Source organism: Simochromis diagramma, unplaced genomic scaffold, assembly GCF_900408965.1.
Source record: "Simochromis diagramma unplaced genomic scaffold, fSimDia1.1 OVJJ01000816.1, whole genome shotgun sequence".
NCBI lineage: Eukaryota > Metazoa > Chordata > Actinopteri > Cichliformes > Cichlidae > Simochromis > Simochromis diagramma.
Genome location: NW_024386908.1, coordinates 19,046,179 through 19,063,075, shown reverse-complemented (window position 1 = coordinate 19,063,075; position 16,897 = coordinate 19,046,179). Strand labels below are relative to the sequence as shown.

Here is a 16,897-nt window from a genome sequence, read left to right as displayed (position 1 = left end):
GGCACCAAAGAGGCAACACAGACGACTGGAGAAAGTTGGACCTAACGGCAGCAACTAGCATCACTGGACTTACAGTAAGTTTTCAATGTTGATATTAGTTTATTGTTAAAATACGAATATTTAGTTGTATTTTGGGTGCGTGTCGAAAAGAATAGCAGAAATGTCAGGTCCGTGTTTTTTATGTGCTTTGCTGCTCTCAAAGAAGAAGAAACTTTGTGCTTGCAGAGCTAGCATTAAGTTGTTGTAATGAGGGTCACAGACTGTTTAAAAAGTTAGATAGTACTTGTTCTAGAGGTGGCGCCCGGTCGCCTAGTATGAAACAAAGTGTTTTAATCTCTCTAAATTTTGAAACCCCCTCTCATGACTCAGAATAGTTGGGTCCAAACAAGCCCGTGTTCCCTGCAGTTACACAGCGGAGATACCTGTCTGCAGTGAGAGTGCTTTCAAGCCGTTTTCTTGTTAGAAATGCTATATTTTAAACTATATGTGCGAATAAGTGGTGCAGGTGTATTAGGCGTTTGAGCGAAGGTCTCCATAGGTGTTTTTTATATATATTACATATAACATTGTAATATTTGCTTGATGGCTTTAGTATCTTGACTAGAGATGCATTCACACTTTGGGAATTAAATGAAAAGATCATTAACAGAGAAAAATTATGAATGGAAGTATTTATAATTTGTCACCATTTGGATGCTTTTTAATTGTTCATCAGTTTATGCCTTTGGATCTCTCTATTCCAGCTTCAAGAATTAAGACAGAGTCAAGGAAGAGAACTGGGGATGTGATAAAGACACCAGGTAATTCATTTTGTTTGTGAATTCTTCTACCAATCACCTCTCTCGCTCTCTCTCGAGTTGTCTTAAAATATGTTAAACTAACTACTAAACCAACTTTACTTATGCTATTTTCCACCTATAGATTCTTATATAAAACAAACTTTTTGAGGAAAACAGGTTGCCATTTTAAAGCAGTGTTAGCTATAGTCCATGACCATGTCTTTGTGAGATAATAGTAATTCACTTATTGTTATTATTTATCACTTATTAATATAACTTAACTGTTATATTAAGTTCTAAGTATAAGGAGTTTCCACATTTCCCCTGCGCAGACAAACCATAGTGATGTCCTGCCCACCAGTGAAGGAGCTCTTGAACCTCTGGCCTGCTCTAAAAATGGAGTCTGGGGTAATATGGATCAGCTCTCCTTAAAATGAAAATTGTAATTCTTAGTCATGTTGCAGCTTTTTGCTGCTTTATAAAGATGTGCGAGATTCTTCAAATTGAACTGTATTGTCCTTCTGCTGTAGTTGTATGCAGAGTTTCAGCAGATTACAAATCAGAACCTGCCCAATACATTCTACGCTGAACTTGACCGCCATCTTTCTCGACTGATGACCTTATTCAGACAGAAGGCATCAAAAACTGGGAAGACAGCAGATGCCCTGGCTGAAATTCTAAGAATTCACGATGAACAGGTAATAATAGATTGTTACACATTTCATAGGTTGAACCAGTGGAACATTGGACAGGTTCAATGATTTAAATGAGCTTTTTGAATTTTGCTATTAGTCCACTTTGTGTTTGCTATTTGTCTGACTGTATTAAAGATGTGAACAGGTTATTTGTGGACATATGTTCTGATTTGACTGTTGTTGTTCAGTAAACTCACCAGTATATAAAATTCTGTTTTTATCTGGCAATAGGAAATCCATGATATCCACACCAAGCACACTACCGTTCTCCACGCCCTTCCTGTCTATCTGCGTGAGGATGTCTCTGGATTTTTCAGAACCTGCACTGTGAGTGTCCTTAAGTATCTAACAGATACTACTGTGTATATAAACAGTGCATCAAATTACAAACATGTATTTTGATGCACTGTTTGGACTTACCTTTGTTTAGTCTACCCATACGGTTTCCATGTATGGTCTTTTCTGTCTCCTCACTACGAATGAACTGAATTGGTGTTTTGTTGGTGGTGGTCAGAGGGCCCGGTGGCGCCAGTGTCCGGCAGCCTCGCCTCTGTCAGTGCGCCCCAGGGCAGCTGTGGCTACAACGTAGCTTGCCATCGCCAGTGTGTGAATGGGTGAATGACTGAATGTAGTGTGAAGCGCTTTGGGGTCCTTAGGGACTAGAAAAGCGCTATACAAATGCAGGCCATTTACCATTTTGTTGAAAGTGATAAGATGTTTAGTAAAACATTTTCCTGTGTATTTCCTTTAGCTTAGTTTCAGTCTATCTCACACCACTTGATTCTCTGGTGAATTAGCTGATTTATGTGTGCAGAACATGGATCTTCTGTTTTTCACCTCTTACAGTGAGACCCAGGTCTCCCTTGTAAAAGAGGTATTGGATCTCAATGGGAGTTGGTAAAATGAGAAATTATATGTCGTCTGTTATATTTCTTGGGTTAGATTGTGATTAGTATCTCTTTTTTATTCATTCAGGACAAATCTGATGAGTTGGAACTTGATGGTGTTGAAGTGGCCCTCTTCACTGTCATCAGTGACCATGACACGACAAGTCCAGTTCACTACCAACCTGTGAAAATCTCTGTCGTCATTGAAAGTGATGCCGTGTTCAGTCTCCCCAGATTTGGTGAAGCCTTCTGGTAATGTTTGGACTAATCTATGCACTTCACCTCAGCTACCCCAGAGTTTGTTCTCATTAACATAATGCAAAGCAACACTAATGTTTTGTATTTTTTAATGTTTTTCGTAATACTATTTCTAAAACATTGTGGGCTGCACAAGATGACCTAAATTTCACTGTTTGATACTGGTTAATGTAAAACAAATAGCATTGTAATTCACTCAAATTGCTGCCCTGTTGCCTTATTCAGATATTAGCCAGAGAGCCAAAAGCACATTTTGATATTATTTATTATTATTTGGCATTATTTTTTATTACTCTGACAGTTTTCCTGACTAAACAATTTTTGGTCTACTTATTTTAATTTATAAATGTTTTTGTTAATTATTTTTAATTTATTTAATTTATTTTTAAAAATGTATTTAATTTCAACATAAATTAAAGGGAATTAAAGCTAAAAGGGAGCAGGCAAGATACTGTTCAATGACAGATGTTTATTACTTTTGCATATTAAGTTACCGATACTCAGTGTAATTGAGGCAATCAATTGCCTCAAAAATTTTAAGTTTTGGGTCACATGTTTTTAAGTATCAAGTAGTCAACATATTTGACTAACGTGTACTTAAAATAATGACAACACAAACTAATAAACATTTGAGTTTTGTTAACATAAAAATGTTGTGGTTGTGTACTCGTTTTTTATAAGTTCTGTGAACTTATTCCATTGAATTTATAAACTTGAAATTTTAAGTCATATTAACTGCAAATATTTGAGTTGACCGTTCTCAAACGATACAAGTACCATGTAATCCAAACTTTTATGTTCTGGAAAAATTTGACTTTTGAGTTGATCAACTCAAAAAAATTGAGGCAATCAATTGCCTCAATTTTTTTGAGTTCTGGTAGCTTATTCGGGTTTACAGTGTATGCATCTAGCACAGAGCAATGGCTCAGAGTCCGAGTTTTTAAATGACTCTCACAGGCCTGAATGTTCACTTGAAACCATTTATAATTATAATTCTTAACTTGTTTGATCTGCTGCTCACCACAAACAACTATAAGCAGACATTTTGGACTTTTAACTGTATTTGTATTAGTTTTACAGCTTTACTGATTAAAAAAAAAACCCTCTCTTGGGGCCATTCATACTACACGAAGTAGTCTTACAATAAGTCCAAAATGTCATGCTGACAGATTTCTTTCTTTATCATGCAAAACAACTGTTAAACATGTGACTTCTTTACACAGACACAAAGGGGGAGTTTCAGTTTCACACACAGCCCACTCAAGATCAAAGTAGGCTGTGTGTGGCATATAACGGTAAATGAGTTTGATTCCCTCTGGTGTAGATGATACAAAGTGACAGACTTCCTGTTCAGATCTGTCAAAAATATTGTAGTAATGCCACACTGGTTTACACCAAGAGTGCAACACACTGTGCCACATGCACAAATGCACATATTGCTATTGTTTTATTTATCTTCATTTTATTTTATCTTCACCTTTCCTAAATAAATACCTGATCAAGGACAAATTTTGTGCAAGATACAGTTATAGTGGTCCTTATTAATCTAATTAGAGTTTATTGGTATGCATATAGTAGTACAACAAACCCAGGCCCAGTCTCATTGTACTATACACTAACTTCACAATAGCTACATGGGATCTGGGTTACAGTAACTTTGCACAAAATATCAATATGAGAACTGAATCTAGAACACAACTATCTGGCATCAGAAGAATCAATATTTTAGTATCAATACACACACAGCTATTAACGAAAAGAAATTACACAAAATTTGCTCTGTGGATGCACTGCTGAGAAAAGCCCTCAATTGTTCACATGATAGTGCGGGGCAAGGCCTCATATCAGTTTCACCCGAAACCTCTGGTGGTAACAACCCATGCCTTTTTTCACATCTTGACTCATGTGATGATGCACATAGGTAGGTCAATGACCCACTCAAGGGACAATTCCCACTACAGTTTAAATACCAGGGACTCTCCATCTTTTGGTCTTAGAACTGAAGAAGCTTCTTGAATGAGAAAAGTCACCTTCTTTTTATGCTCTTAAGAAAACTTCACTTTCACAATTCCTGCTATCCCTTTGTCACAAATCATCTCTGACACATGTCTCCACGCACTTCACCCTGCCTGCACTTTCTTCTTCATCTCTGTTGTGGACTGGTCATTGGTTTGAATGGTTGATCTCAGGTATATAAACTTATCTATCTTCACTAAAGTATCTCTATTCCTTGCATGTAGACCTTTCCACCTGTCTCCCTGTTATTCACACACAAATATTGTAGGGTGATCGTGGCTCAAGAGTTGGCAGTTCGTCTTGCAATCAGAAGGTTGCCTACTGGTGATGGCTAGAGGGGCTGATGGTGCGATATAGCAGCCTTGCTGTAGCTTGCCTCCACCAGTGTGTGAGAGTGACTGAATAGTGGAATTGTAAAGCGCTTTGAGGGTCTCGAAAAGCGCTATATAAATGCAATCCATTATTATTATTATTATTCTGTCTTGCTTCTACTGACTTTCATTCCACTTTCCTTTTTCAAGCACCTTGAGGCAACTGTTGTGATTCGGTGTTATATAAATAAAATAAAATTGAAGTTAACTGAATTCTCTCTAATGTATACCTCTACCTCTGCAAGTTACCTTCTATCTGCTTCCTACTGTCACTACAATTTCCAGTCATCTGCAAACATGATAGCACATGGAGACACCTGCCTAACCTCATGTGTCAACATATGTATTATTAACCACTATGAGCAAGAAGGAGCTTTTTATTTATCAGTTGCCATGGTGAATCATGGCTCTGTTGATGATGACCTGCTTTCTCTACTCATTTATTCAACAAACTCTGAGTTTAAAAACTCAGAGTTTGTTAAACATGCTTCCTCGGCTCCAGTTCACAAGCAACCTGGCAAAGCTAAATACAATATAATGGTTATTTTGGAAATTGTGGGCCATTTAAATTAAAATACACAAAAAGCTGAACATTAGTTTTCTTGTCTGTTTTTTATCCTTCAAACACGTTACCACATCAGCTTATGAAACCATCAAGGTGTTTCCAGACACAAACTCATGTTTTTGTGTCTCTGGAGGTTCTGTTAGATTAGGCATTAAAAACTAATTGGTTCTGTGACTACTAACTATCCTGTCAACAGGATAAATTAATGACACAGAAGGTGGTCCTTCTGCCAGTTCAGGGTCACCCACAGAGAAGATGTGGCATTCTCATGCTGCAGGTGGGTGCAAGCTTTCAATGTTTGTGTGTTGGACTTTTTTATGTGGTTTTTCATACTGTGAGCACACTGTGTGAGAGTTTAGAATCTGAAAGATACAGCTGTATCTGCTGCTCTGCATTTATAAAGAAAAGCTTCATGGCTAAACACAGCAATGTCTTCATAGAACCACTCATTATAAATTTAGTACACAGGAGAGCACCTCTGAATGCACAAAAACATCCAGCATTGAAACATATGGGCAACAGCAGCAGAAAAACACAGTGCGTGCCACTGCTGTCAACTAAAAAAAGGAAACTAGAGCTACAGTTCACACAAGTTTACTAAACTTAAAGAATAAATGATCACAAAACATTGGCTTGTCTGATGAGTTCCAATTTCTGCTGCAATATTTAGACGATAGGGTGAGAATTACATGAAAACATGGATTCAAGGCTTCTTTATTGTCATTCGCATCATATGTTTACATGAGGTGGAATGAAAATATGGGCAAAGGGTCCTGGAGAGAAAGAAAGAACAATGAAGAAACAGAATCAAAACAACCTGAGTACCAGTATGGAGTATAGATATAGCAGCAAACTGGCATGATGTCCAACACTGATAAAGTGACGGTGTCAGTAAGTGTCAGTAGTGCTTATGTGCTACAATAACAGTTTTTGTCCATTATGCACAAAGAAGTCTCACAGCTTCTGGAATGACAATCATCTCCTTTGTCTTCTTCTCATTTAAACAGATATAATTTTTCCTGCACCAGTCCTCTAAGTGTTCCAAGTCCTTCTTGTAGCTGGTCTCATCATTGTTTGTGATGTATCCAACCACAGCTGTGTCATCTGCAAACTTCACAATATGACAGCCTGGATGGCAGAGGTGTGGACTCGAGTCACATGACTTGGACTCGAGTCAGACTCGAGTCATTAATTTTATGACTTTAGACTTGACTTGAAAAAATGTTCTAAGACTTGTGACTTGACTTGGACTTTTACACCAATGACCTGGGACTTGAATTGGACTTGAACCGGTTTACTTGAAAAGACTTGATATTTTACCCCAAATATAAAATTTAACATGCATATTATATAGAGATTGAAAATGTGACGTCATTCATGGGTAGAACCGCAAAGGATTCTGGGAACTCGTGGCAAGCGGTACTAGCGCACGCAGGCTTTCAATTAAAATCAGTTATACAGCGATAAAAAGAAACACAAAAATGTCAAGAAGCTGTTGTATTATTAACTGCAATAGCCGGTCGCATGACAGCCACGGGAAGCCGACGGGTAAAGACATCGGTTGTTATCGGATTACGTCGTTGAATAGAAATTGTTCAGCCATGTTTCCGAAGTAACAAAGACGCGACGGATGGCCTGGATTGCAGCCATTCAAAGATCAAATATAACGTCCCAGAACACTCCAGCTCACAGGTTAGTCTGCTCCAAGCATTTACACGAAGGTCAGTGTTTTTTAGTAGTTAATACGTCATTTTCATAACATAATTAGTGATATAGGTTACAAGCAAGTCTGGCGCTGAACAGAAAATGTCGCGCTATGCTCCTTTATTTATTGTGCATAAATAGTGAATTGTCCTGACACAATATTGCGTTTCGCTTCTGTTATTATGGGACATTGACAAAAACATATACTTTTATTCACAGGATAAAACAGTTGTTTTGTATCACTAATTGTCCAGTACGATTACAGCATACAGTATTATTGTCACTGCTACATTTCTGTGATGGGTACCAGAAATTATTTCCACTGCTAATTAATTACCGTTGAGCTCAAAGGTCCTATTAATAAACGGTTAAGGAATGTGTATTTATGACGACAATTTGTGAGACTGGTAAACTTATGATATGTACGATGGTCTTTCGTTCTACACGGTGCATTTCAAGGTCCTGTACCCATCCGTCGGTAAACTGTACCTGGGCTTGTTGCAGTGACCTGAAGTTACTAAACTTCATGAGTGTATGCACTCACTCCAAGAACCGTATGATTATAAATATGCATATAAATATGCTAAGATGAGATAGCTGACATCATCTAACTAGCAAATGTTGTCCAGGCTACGTTGGTGATGCAGTTTTTTTAATGTGTATGATATTTTTGTCATGCGATTTTAAAGCTGGTCCTACAACCGCATCCAAGAATAACATGCAGCTTATCTCAGAACTGTCGGTGAAAATTATTCTTGGAGCTAAGTTTAATTGAGCTGCATTTTAAAGAGGTGCAATTTCACAATTTGTGTATATTTTCTAAGTTCACTATTTTGTCATGTGTTGAGAAAAACACAGATTTTAAAATTACATGGTCTAATATTTACATTTAGCATATAACTGCAACATGCTTTTTTCGTTTTTTTTTTTTTTTTAAAGACTCGAAAGGACTTGAAATTCAAAGTTTCAGACTTGTGACTTGACTCGGACTTTTACACCAGTGACTTGAGACTCGACTCTGACTTGCCTGACATTACTTGAGACTTGACTTGAGACTTGAGGATAAAGACTTGAGACTTACTTGAGACTTGCAAAACAATGACTTGGTCCCACCTCTGCTGGATGGTTAGGTGAGCAATCATATGTAAGCAGCGTGAACAGGAGGGGACTTAGCGCACAGCCCTGAGGGGAGCCAGTGCTGAGGACTATGGAAGATGAGGAGACATTGTGGATCCTCACAAACTGCAGTCTGTTGGTCAGGAAGTCCAGAACCCAGTTACAAAGAGAAGAGCTCAGTCCAAGAGTCAGTAGTTTGTCTACTAGTGTTTGCAGGATCATAGTATTGAAAGCAGATGAGAAGTCCATGAAGAGCATACGGACGTAAGAATTCTTCTGCTCCAGGTGGGTGAGGGTGGTATGAACTACAGAAGAGATGACATCTTCTGTGGATTGATTCCTCCGATAGGCGTACTGGTGTGGGTCTGAAGTGACACTGATGGTGGCTTTGATGTGGGCCATAATCAGCCTCTCAAAGCATTTTGTGACAATCTGCATGAGGTCTACAGACCAATAGTCATTTAGACCTGTCACAACAGAGCTCTTGGGTACTGGGATGATGGTCGCAGTCTTCATGCAGGTGGGGACAGCTGCCTGGATAAATGAGGAGTTAAAGATGTCTGACAGAACCTCAGAGAACTGATCAGTGCAGTTCCTCAACGCCCACCCAGGGATGTTGTCTGGGCCGGCAGCTTTGCGGGGGTTAATCCTTTTGAGGCTCCTTTTCACTTCAGTTGCGGTCACACTGATGGTTTCTTCTTCTGGTGGTCGGCAGAGTCTGATGCTGGGTGAGGGTGTGTTAGGGTCCTCAAAGCAGGCATAGAACCGGTTGACAGCCTCAGGCAGAGAAGGGTTCCTGGGGAATTGTGTATCCCTGGTTTTTGTAGTCAGTGATGCGCCTGATACCCCTCCACATACTGCATGGATCCCGGGAAGAAAAAACTGCCCTGAATCTTTTGCGTATATGTGGCTTTGGCTCTCTTGACGTCTACGGTCAGTTCTCTCCTAGCCCTCCTGAGTTTCTGTGCATCACCAGACCTGAATGCAGCATCCCTGGCTTTCTGCAGGGAACGGACTTCTGCATTCAACCAAGGTTTCTGGTTTGAATAGCACATCACAGACTTGGTGGTGGTAACATCCTCCACACACTTACTGATGTAGCTGAGATCAGCAGATGTATGCTCCTCCAAATCCAGCTTCTCCTTATATACAGCAGCATCCTGAAGACCTGCCAGTCTGTGCATTCAAAACAATCCTGCAGTACAGAGTCACCATCATTGGGCCATACAGTGATGGTTTTCTGTGTCGGTTTGGAACATCGTAGTGGGGGATGGTAGGCGGGGACCAGCATAATGCAGATGTGGTCGAAGATGCCGAGGTGGAGGTGGGGTACTGCCCCCACCTCGGCAGTACCCCTTATCAGTGAATCAGGCGGTGATGTGCCTGTATCACTGAATCAGTCTGTGGTGGTGAAGTTTTCTTTGGTTGATCTAATATCATCTTAATGATTTGAATGCCATGCCCTATCTTGAAGAACATCAGATCTCTTAGAACACTGCAATAAGAATAGAATAACCCTTTAATTGTCCCACAAGGGGAAATTCGGTTATAACAGTAGCAAAAGTAAAAATAAGTAATCACACATAAACTGCACACTGGAGCATCTCAAACTGAAATAAAATGCTACACAAACATTATTTAGCAACACTTGTGTTCCATTTACCAGATTATGATTTGCTGAGCAGGTGATTGGTATCTTGGATGAGCAGCCGTTACGTGAAATGTGAAAATGGATCAGAACCTCCAGTGATGAAGTGCCCAGTTACTTTATCGAGGACTGATACTCTTTTAAAAAAGCATCTTTTAATAATGTCAGGTAACCCATTAAGTACAGTTTACATGATTTATAAACTCTAAAATAATGTTTTATATAAATACATTTATATCTGTAAGAATTTGATTTTTTTTTTCTTTGAAGCATGTTGCCATTTTGTGACTGCAGGAAAGTCAGCAGTGAACATTGGTCTTTAACCTCAAGCATGAGTTGAGGTTTTGGTAAACAACATGTCTGGCAGAAATTATTTTCACATCAGTTTCTGAACCACAAAGGGGACGAATGAGATGAGAAGAAGATAAAAGCAGGTCAGTGAAAATTTGTGTAAATCTTTGTCTTTTTGCAAGTGGTTACTTAGAAATAGGTCATGGTGTCTGCACAACTCCGAGTCTGCAACCCATGCCTAGCAAGCCGCATGCAGCTCTTTCGACCCTCAGCTGTGACTTCTGTGACTACTAAAACCAAGAAATTTTTAAATGTGTGATGGAGCGCCTGATTTTTTTCTTTGCTTGTTTGTTTTTAACAGAATTGTACTCACAAACCCCTCCACCACAAGGTTTGCGATTCAAGGGGGGTTGTGTGTCCCAGGGATCCCAGTGACGATGTTGTCCGGGGGCTTCTACCCTTTATGGGGTATCCCATGGTAAATTGGTCCTGGGTCCGGGACCAGACAAAGAGCGATTAACAAATCTCCAATGAGCAGAAGATCAAGAGACTAGTTCACCCTGCCTGGAATAGGGTTACCAGGGCCTCGCCCTGGAGCCAGGCCTGGGGAGGATGACCAAGGATGAGCATCTGGTGGCCGGACCTTAGTCCGTGGGGCCTAGACAGGCACAGCCCAAAAAAGGGACATGGGCCCACACTCCTGTAGGCCCACCACCCACATCGGTCATGTGCAACGTTTGTTGGGCAGTGGCCATTGAGAGCTTGGGACCACCAGCAGCTTCTGACCTGATGATGTTAGAGCTTGGGAAGATGAATGTGGTTTCAGCAGGTCACATATACACTGGGGAGCTTGACCAGGTAGGACCCTAAGGCTAGTACTAAAATTTTAAAATGAAACCTAAAATTTACAGTCAACTAGTGAAGGGAGTCCAATACTGGAGTAATATGAGACTTTCTGTTGGTGCCTGTCTGCGTTTATGTGCTACATGACGGTTCAGAGTACATGGCCTTCTTGGAGTCCCTGGGCGGGGTGCTTGAGAGACTTCAACACTTATGTGGGCAAGACAGTGAGACCTGGAGGGGCGTGATTGGAAGGAACTGCCTGCCACATCTGAACCCTAGAATGTTGTTCTGTTACTGGACTTCTGTGCAAACCACAGTTTGTCCATAACAAACACCATGTTCGAGCATAAGGGCGTCCATGAGTGCACGTGGCACCATGACACTCTAGGCCACAGGATGATGATCTATTTTGTAATTGTATCATCAGCTCTGTGGCCACATGTTCTAGGCACTTGGGTAAACATAGGGGATGAGCTGTCAACTGTTGGGTCAGGTGGCAGTGGAGGATGCTTGACAGACCTGGCACACCCTATTAAGGGATTGTTAGGTGACAATATCACTCATCTGGAAAAAAAAATCCAACAAATAAAAAAAAAATCATATTTTATACAAAACATCTTATTTGCTCTCTTATTACTTTGTGTTCTGTTATGAAATATCATCAGTTACAATTTGCATTGCAGTACCACTGATTTTAGGGGGGTGTCAGCACTCCATGGGACACCAACTTGGAATGGGAAATTATTTTTCAATCGGTCAATCATTTTATTCACATAAATTTGCATTTCAAACTTGGACATCAGTTCCTCTTGACAATCATGTGTGCCACAACCCGTTTTCCTGAAGCCATACCACTTCGAAAAATCACCGCTCCCACTGTAATTAAGGCTCTACTTAAATTCTTTTCAACATTTGGTCTGCCTAGAGTTGTTCAAACCGACCAAGGCAGCAATTTTCAGTCAAAACTGTTTAAGCAGACTTTACAATCACTTGGTATCAACCACATCCCTTCCAGCCCTTACCATCCCCAGTCACAAGGTGCACTAGAAAGATGGCACCAGACCATAAAGTTGATGATGCGAAAATATTGTCTGGTGACTGACAAGAACTGGGATGAGGGACTGCCATTCCTACTGTTTGCAGCTCGTGAAGCAAAACAGGAGTCCCTTGGTTTCAGCCCTGCTGAACTAGTTTTCGGGCATAGTGTGAGAGGGCCACTAAAAACTCTGAAAGAACAGTTTTTATCTGATGTGCAGCCGCAATCAAATGTGCTTGAGTTTGTCACGCAGTGTCGGGAACGTTTGTACCATGCTTGTGCAATAGCTAAGAAATCTCTGTCAGTAGCCCAAGGGAAAATGAAGCAGCAGTATGACAGGAAGGCAGTGCAGCGTTCTTTTAAACCTGGTGATCAGGTACTCATGTTGGTGCCCACATCTGGTCCATCTCTGTCAGCCCAATTTGCGGGACCATATGTGGTAGAGAGCAAAGTCAATGACACAGACTACATTGTTCGCACTCCGGATAGAAGGCGCAAAACACGGCTCTGCCATATAAATATGCTGAAACTGTTTCACTCTAGGGAAGACTATCGCGAGGGCTCAATCTCACTCATTTCTGTGCCCATAAACCATGATGATGGTTTGGTGAAGGGTAGTGAAGGTCAGCAGAGTGGCAGGCTCGCAAACTCAGAGGTTCTTGGTGCCTTAGACACGTACCTCTCCTATCTTCCTCATGACGAGAAAGATGACGTGAAAAATCTGATCCAAGCGCACCCTAGTCTGTTTGGGGATGTACCATCTAGAACCCCAGTGTTGAGGCACGACATTGACGTGGGTGATGCGTGCGCTATTAAGCAACACGCATACCGGTGCCCCCCACTCAAGAGGGAATTAATGAAAAAAGAGGTACAGTACCTGCTTGAAAATGGTTTGGCGATACCTAGCTGTAGCTCTTGGAGCTCTCCATGTCTGCTCACACCAAAGTCAGATGGTTCTCCTTGTTTTTGTACTGATTTTAGGAGGGTAAATGCAGTCACAGTCCCTGACTCATACCCGTTGCCTCACATGGAAGACTGCATAGACAGTATTGGAGCCGCCACCTACATAACAAAGCTAGATCTGCTAAAAGGGTACTGGCAGGTTCCTCTAACTAGCAGAGCCTCTGATATTTCAGCATTTGTTACTCCAGACCATTTCGTGCAGTACACAGTGATGGCGTTTGGCATGCGGAATGCACCAGCCACTTTCCAACGACTTATGAACTTTGTGTTAGCGGACATTAACAATTGTAATGTGTATTTGGATGACATTGTGGTATATTCTTCGTGCTGGACCGATCATGTGAGTACTCTGAGGGATGTTTTTGCTCGTTTAACCCAGGCATCCCTAACTCTGAACCTGGCAAAGTGTGAATTTGCCAAGGCGGTAGTGACATACCTCGGAAAACAAGTAGGACACGGCCAGGTGCGCCCCGTGAATGCAAAAGTGGGCAGCGAGGTAGTGAAGAAAAGAAAGAGGAATAGGAGGCAAGGGGGGCTGAGAAGGAACATACTAATATGGAAAGAAGGAGGAAAGGAAACAAAAATAGAGACTAAAAAGAACAGGAGGAACAAAAACACGACAAGAAACTGTTTAGGGATACAAAAGAAATTGCTAATTCAAGGACTGAATTATTATCCAAAACCTAAAGCTCCAGCATATAACCAAAAACATAATTACATGAAAAATGGTTAAGAAATCTCAAGAAAGCAAGAGCAAAGAACAAATAAACTCAAAACAATGACCCAGGAGTTCTGACAAATACTCAGTTTACTCAAATGCGCCTTAATCTGACAGGCAGGTGTCAGGTTAAATGTCATTCTGACTGGATCATTTAACGCGAGGAGGCTTTGGCTTTAATGTGAACATAATAATAATAATAAAGATTATTAACCTCCTTTTTGAAATAAACAATAAACTTGCCAGTTAATAAAGAAGTTAACTAGCTTGTAACTAAGACATTTTTTTGTTTCCTATACCACCATAGTGCTAGAAAATTACCTCCAATAAGATTTAGTAAGAGAAGACTTTTTGTCTCGTGATGTATGAGTCATGTCCTTCAGCCTAAGGTTATTCTTTGCAATAGCTAATTGAAAATGCTTTAATATCATACTTGATAACAAAACAGCGCATCATACGTGTTTTTTTTTTCAGTTTGACACCATCCAGACATTTAACTGGAAATTTCCAGGATTAACTTTAGTTGAAGTTTTCACTTGTTTTCTTCTTTTTTTGACATCAACCAGTAAAATCTACTATCCTCAACAACTTCATTCTCCACAGATTAAAAAAAGATTTGGAGTTTCAGTATACTTTCTAAAATGTATCTGCATAAGATTACTGCAATACTACATAACATCAAACAACATAAAAGCAATATGAGGATTTTGAAAAAAAAACCAAACATTTTTGGTTATTTATGTTGCACATAAAAAAAAGCTGCGAGAGATAAGTGCTGCAGCATGCTACTGTACCATAAAAAACATGACCATGTCCTAACCTCTGAGTCTATTTGTTATAGCCTAACTCAGGAAGGGTTAAAGTCAGAGGACATAAGAATTTCTGTGTCAGTAGCTCCTCATGGCATAAACGGTTCCAGCAGTGTCATTCTGTTTGACCTGATGAATCATGAAGATGGCAATGAGCAGGCCCAGCAGCTATAAAGACAGGCAGATGAACAGGTGGTTAGTTCACAAAAGACACAGTTTGTTTTTTTTTTAAGTGCAGCTCAATAATGGTAGAGGCAGATTCACAGTTTAAACCGTCACAGTGTGGTCCTAAATATTAGATACTTGTTTTTAGATCTGTATTATCAGTGTTGGGGAGAAACGGAATACATGTACCGGCGTCACGTATTTAAAATACAAAATATGAGTAACTGTATTCCGTTCCAGTTACCGTTTTACAGTTTTTCCGAATTGCTAAAACACATTTCCTAAAATCTCATCTCTTTGTCTCAAAACACTAAACACCAACTGTAAAATTCAAGCTACACTCACAAAACCTTCGACTTGTCTTGCAAAACCAAACATTTGACCCCAAAACTATTTTAACTTTTCTCACAATCGAGCACTACTGTCGAAAACCACACAAAACCAGCCAATGTGCAAACACAACTTAGCAACAATTGCACACTACAGAAATAAATACAAAACACTGTGAGATAGTGGGAATATAATGGGTATTTATTAGGGGTGCAACGATACACAAAATTCACGGTTCGGTTCGGTTCGATACTTTGGTGTCACGGTTCGATATTTTTTCGATACAAAAAAATGTTCATGCATTTTTAATTTGTCATTTATTAAAATTATAAATATATATTTTAACTCAAAAGTACAGTTTTTAAATTTAACCCTAATCCTTGTGCGTGTTTTTTATTTTGACAGCGAATGCGCACCTGCGGACCACTTATGTGCAGCCCTGGTTATTTAGCTCATCATATTGCAGCCACAGAAATTCTTTTGTCCATGAAACCATAAAGCTGCACTTTCTTTTTGCCTTATAGTCTGATTTGTCATAACTTCTCCGTTTTGTGGTAGGCTTTTCTTTGGCTGTCACTTCTTCACCCTGACCTGTCTTATTTGGCTCAGCAGAACTGAAATGCTTTTACACGCTCACTCACATAAGCTCAGCGATTCTCTGCGCGATCAACCTCTCACATGTTTAAGCTTGCTGCGGGAGATTTCACTTGTCATGTTTGCATAGTAAGCTAACGATTAATAAGACGATGTCAGAGGAATTGGTGCACAAATTATCATCACTCACAGATCAGTGCTGTCGCTCTCTATACACAGTTCGCACGATTGCAAAGTGAAAGCAAACAAACAAGCGCAATTCAAACGCGACTTCAATATGTCACATATTGACAGTGGCTCCACCGATTGCCAATGACATAATTACCCAGCTACATTTCTGAAAGAATGCAAAAGCATTGACATATATTTTTCCTACAATAGCCCGACGGGCAGGGGAAGAGATAGATTTTTGGTAGCCCGACTGAAAAAAATCGCTAGCTCCGGGACGTCGGGCTAGCGATATTGCAGCCCTGTATCTGATTGAGGAATCACTCATCTTTGAAAAGAGAGTTTATTACAGAGAAATGGCTCTTTCCAAAATAAAAGCTATACTATCCGCTTCTTCTGGGCTATATTCTCAGCAGCATAAGGAGAATCATGTGCTAACAGCTGTCTAAATGACTCGGCTAAAGTTAGTAGCATGCTTGCTTTTTTTGTCTGCTTCCACTTCTCTTTGCACTAGGATGATGTCCGGCGTAAATGTGCAGTCATATTCGTTGTGTCCCACTAGTGCTTTCAGGTAATCTCGTTGAAATGACTTAACGCCACAACACGCAAATCTCCGTTAATGCTCACCGCCGATCGCTCCGTGCAGGGGGCTAGACGGCAAACACGTTAACGAGCTAACTGCGCAACACACTAGTTCACACCAATGTAATTGAGCATTGCATGGCACACCAACAACTGTTTTACTTTAGTCCATGACTCGCTACCTTCAGGGTCATACGTCAATGAAAACCAAAATAATTCCAAACGCCAGATCTGAATGAGGTTCAATTTGCCTGTTGCAAGTAGAGCTTAACTTCTGTCTCGCTAGCTTGCCCTGCGCCTTTCCTTCTGACTAGGCTGTCGTGTGTGAGCGCTCAGTGGATCGGCGCGCCGACGTGCCA

General features: G+C 40.3%; 1 protein-coding gene across 2 annotated transcripts in view; it reads right to left on the bottom strand.

Moving 5' to 3' along the window:
- Window positions 1–13,797: 13,797 nt before the first annotated feature.
- LOC120736014 (tetraspanin-8-like) overlaps window positions 13,798–16,897 on the bottom strand; it is a 49,915-nt gene continuing 46,815 nt past the window's right edge. For both annotated transcript variants that reach the window (XM_040035933.1, XM_040035934.1), the window contains exon 9: window positions 13,798–14,867. In XM_040035933.1, the coding sequence (XP_039891867.1) occupies window positions 14,778–14,867 (90 nt within the window). In that variant the 3' untranslated portion in view covers window positions 13,798–14,777. The remainder of the gene's footprint in view (window positions 14,868–16,897) is intronic.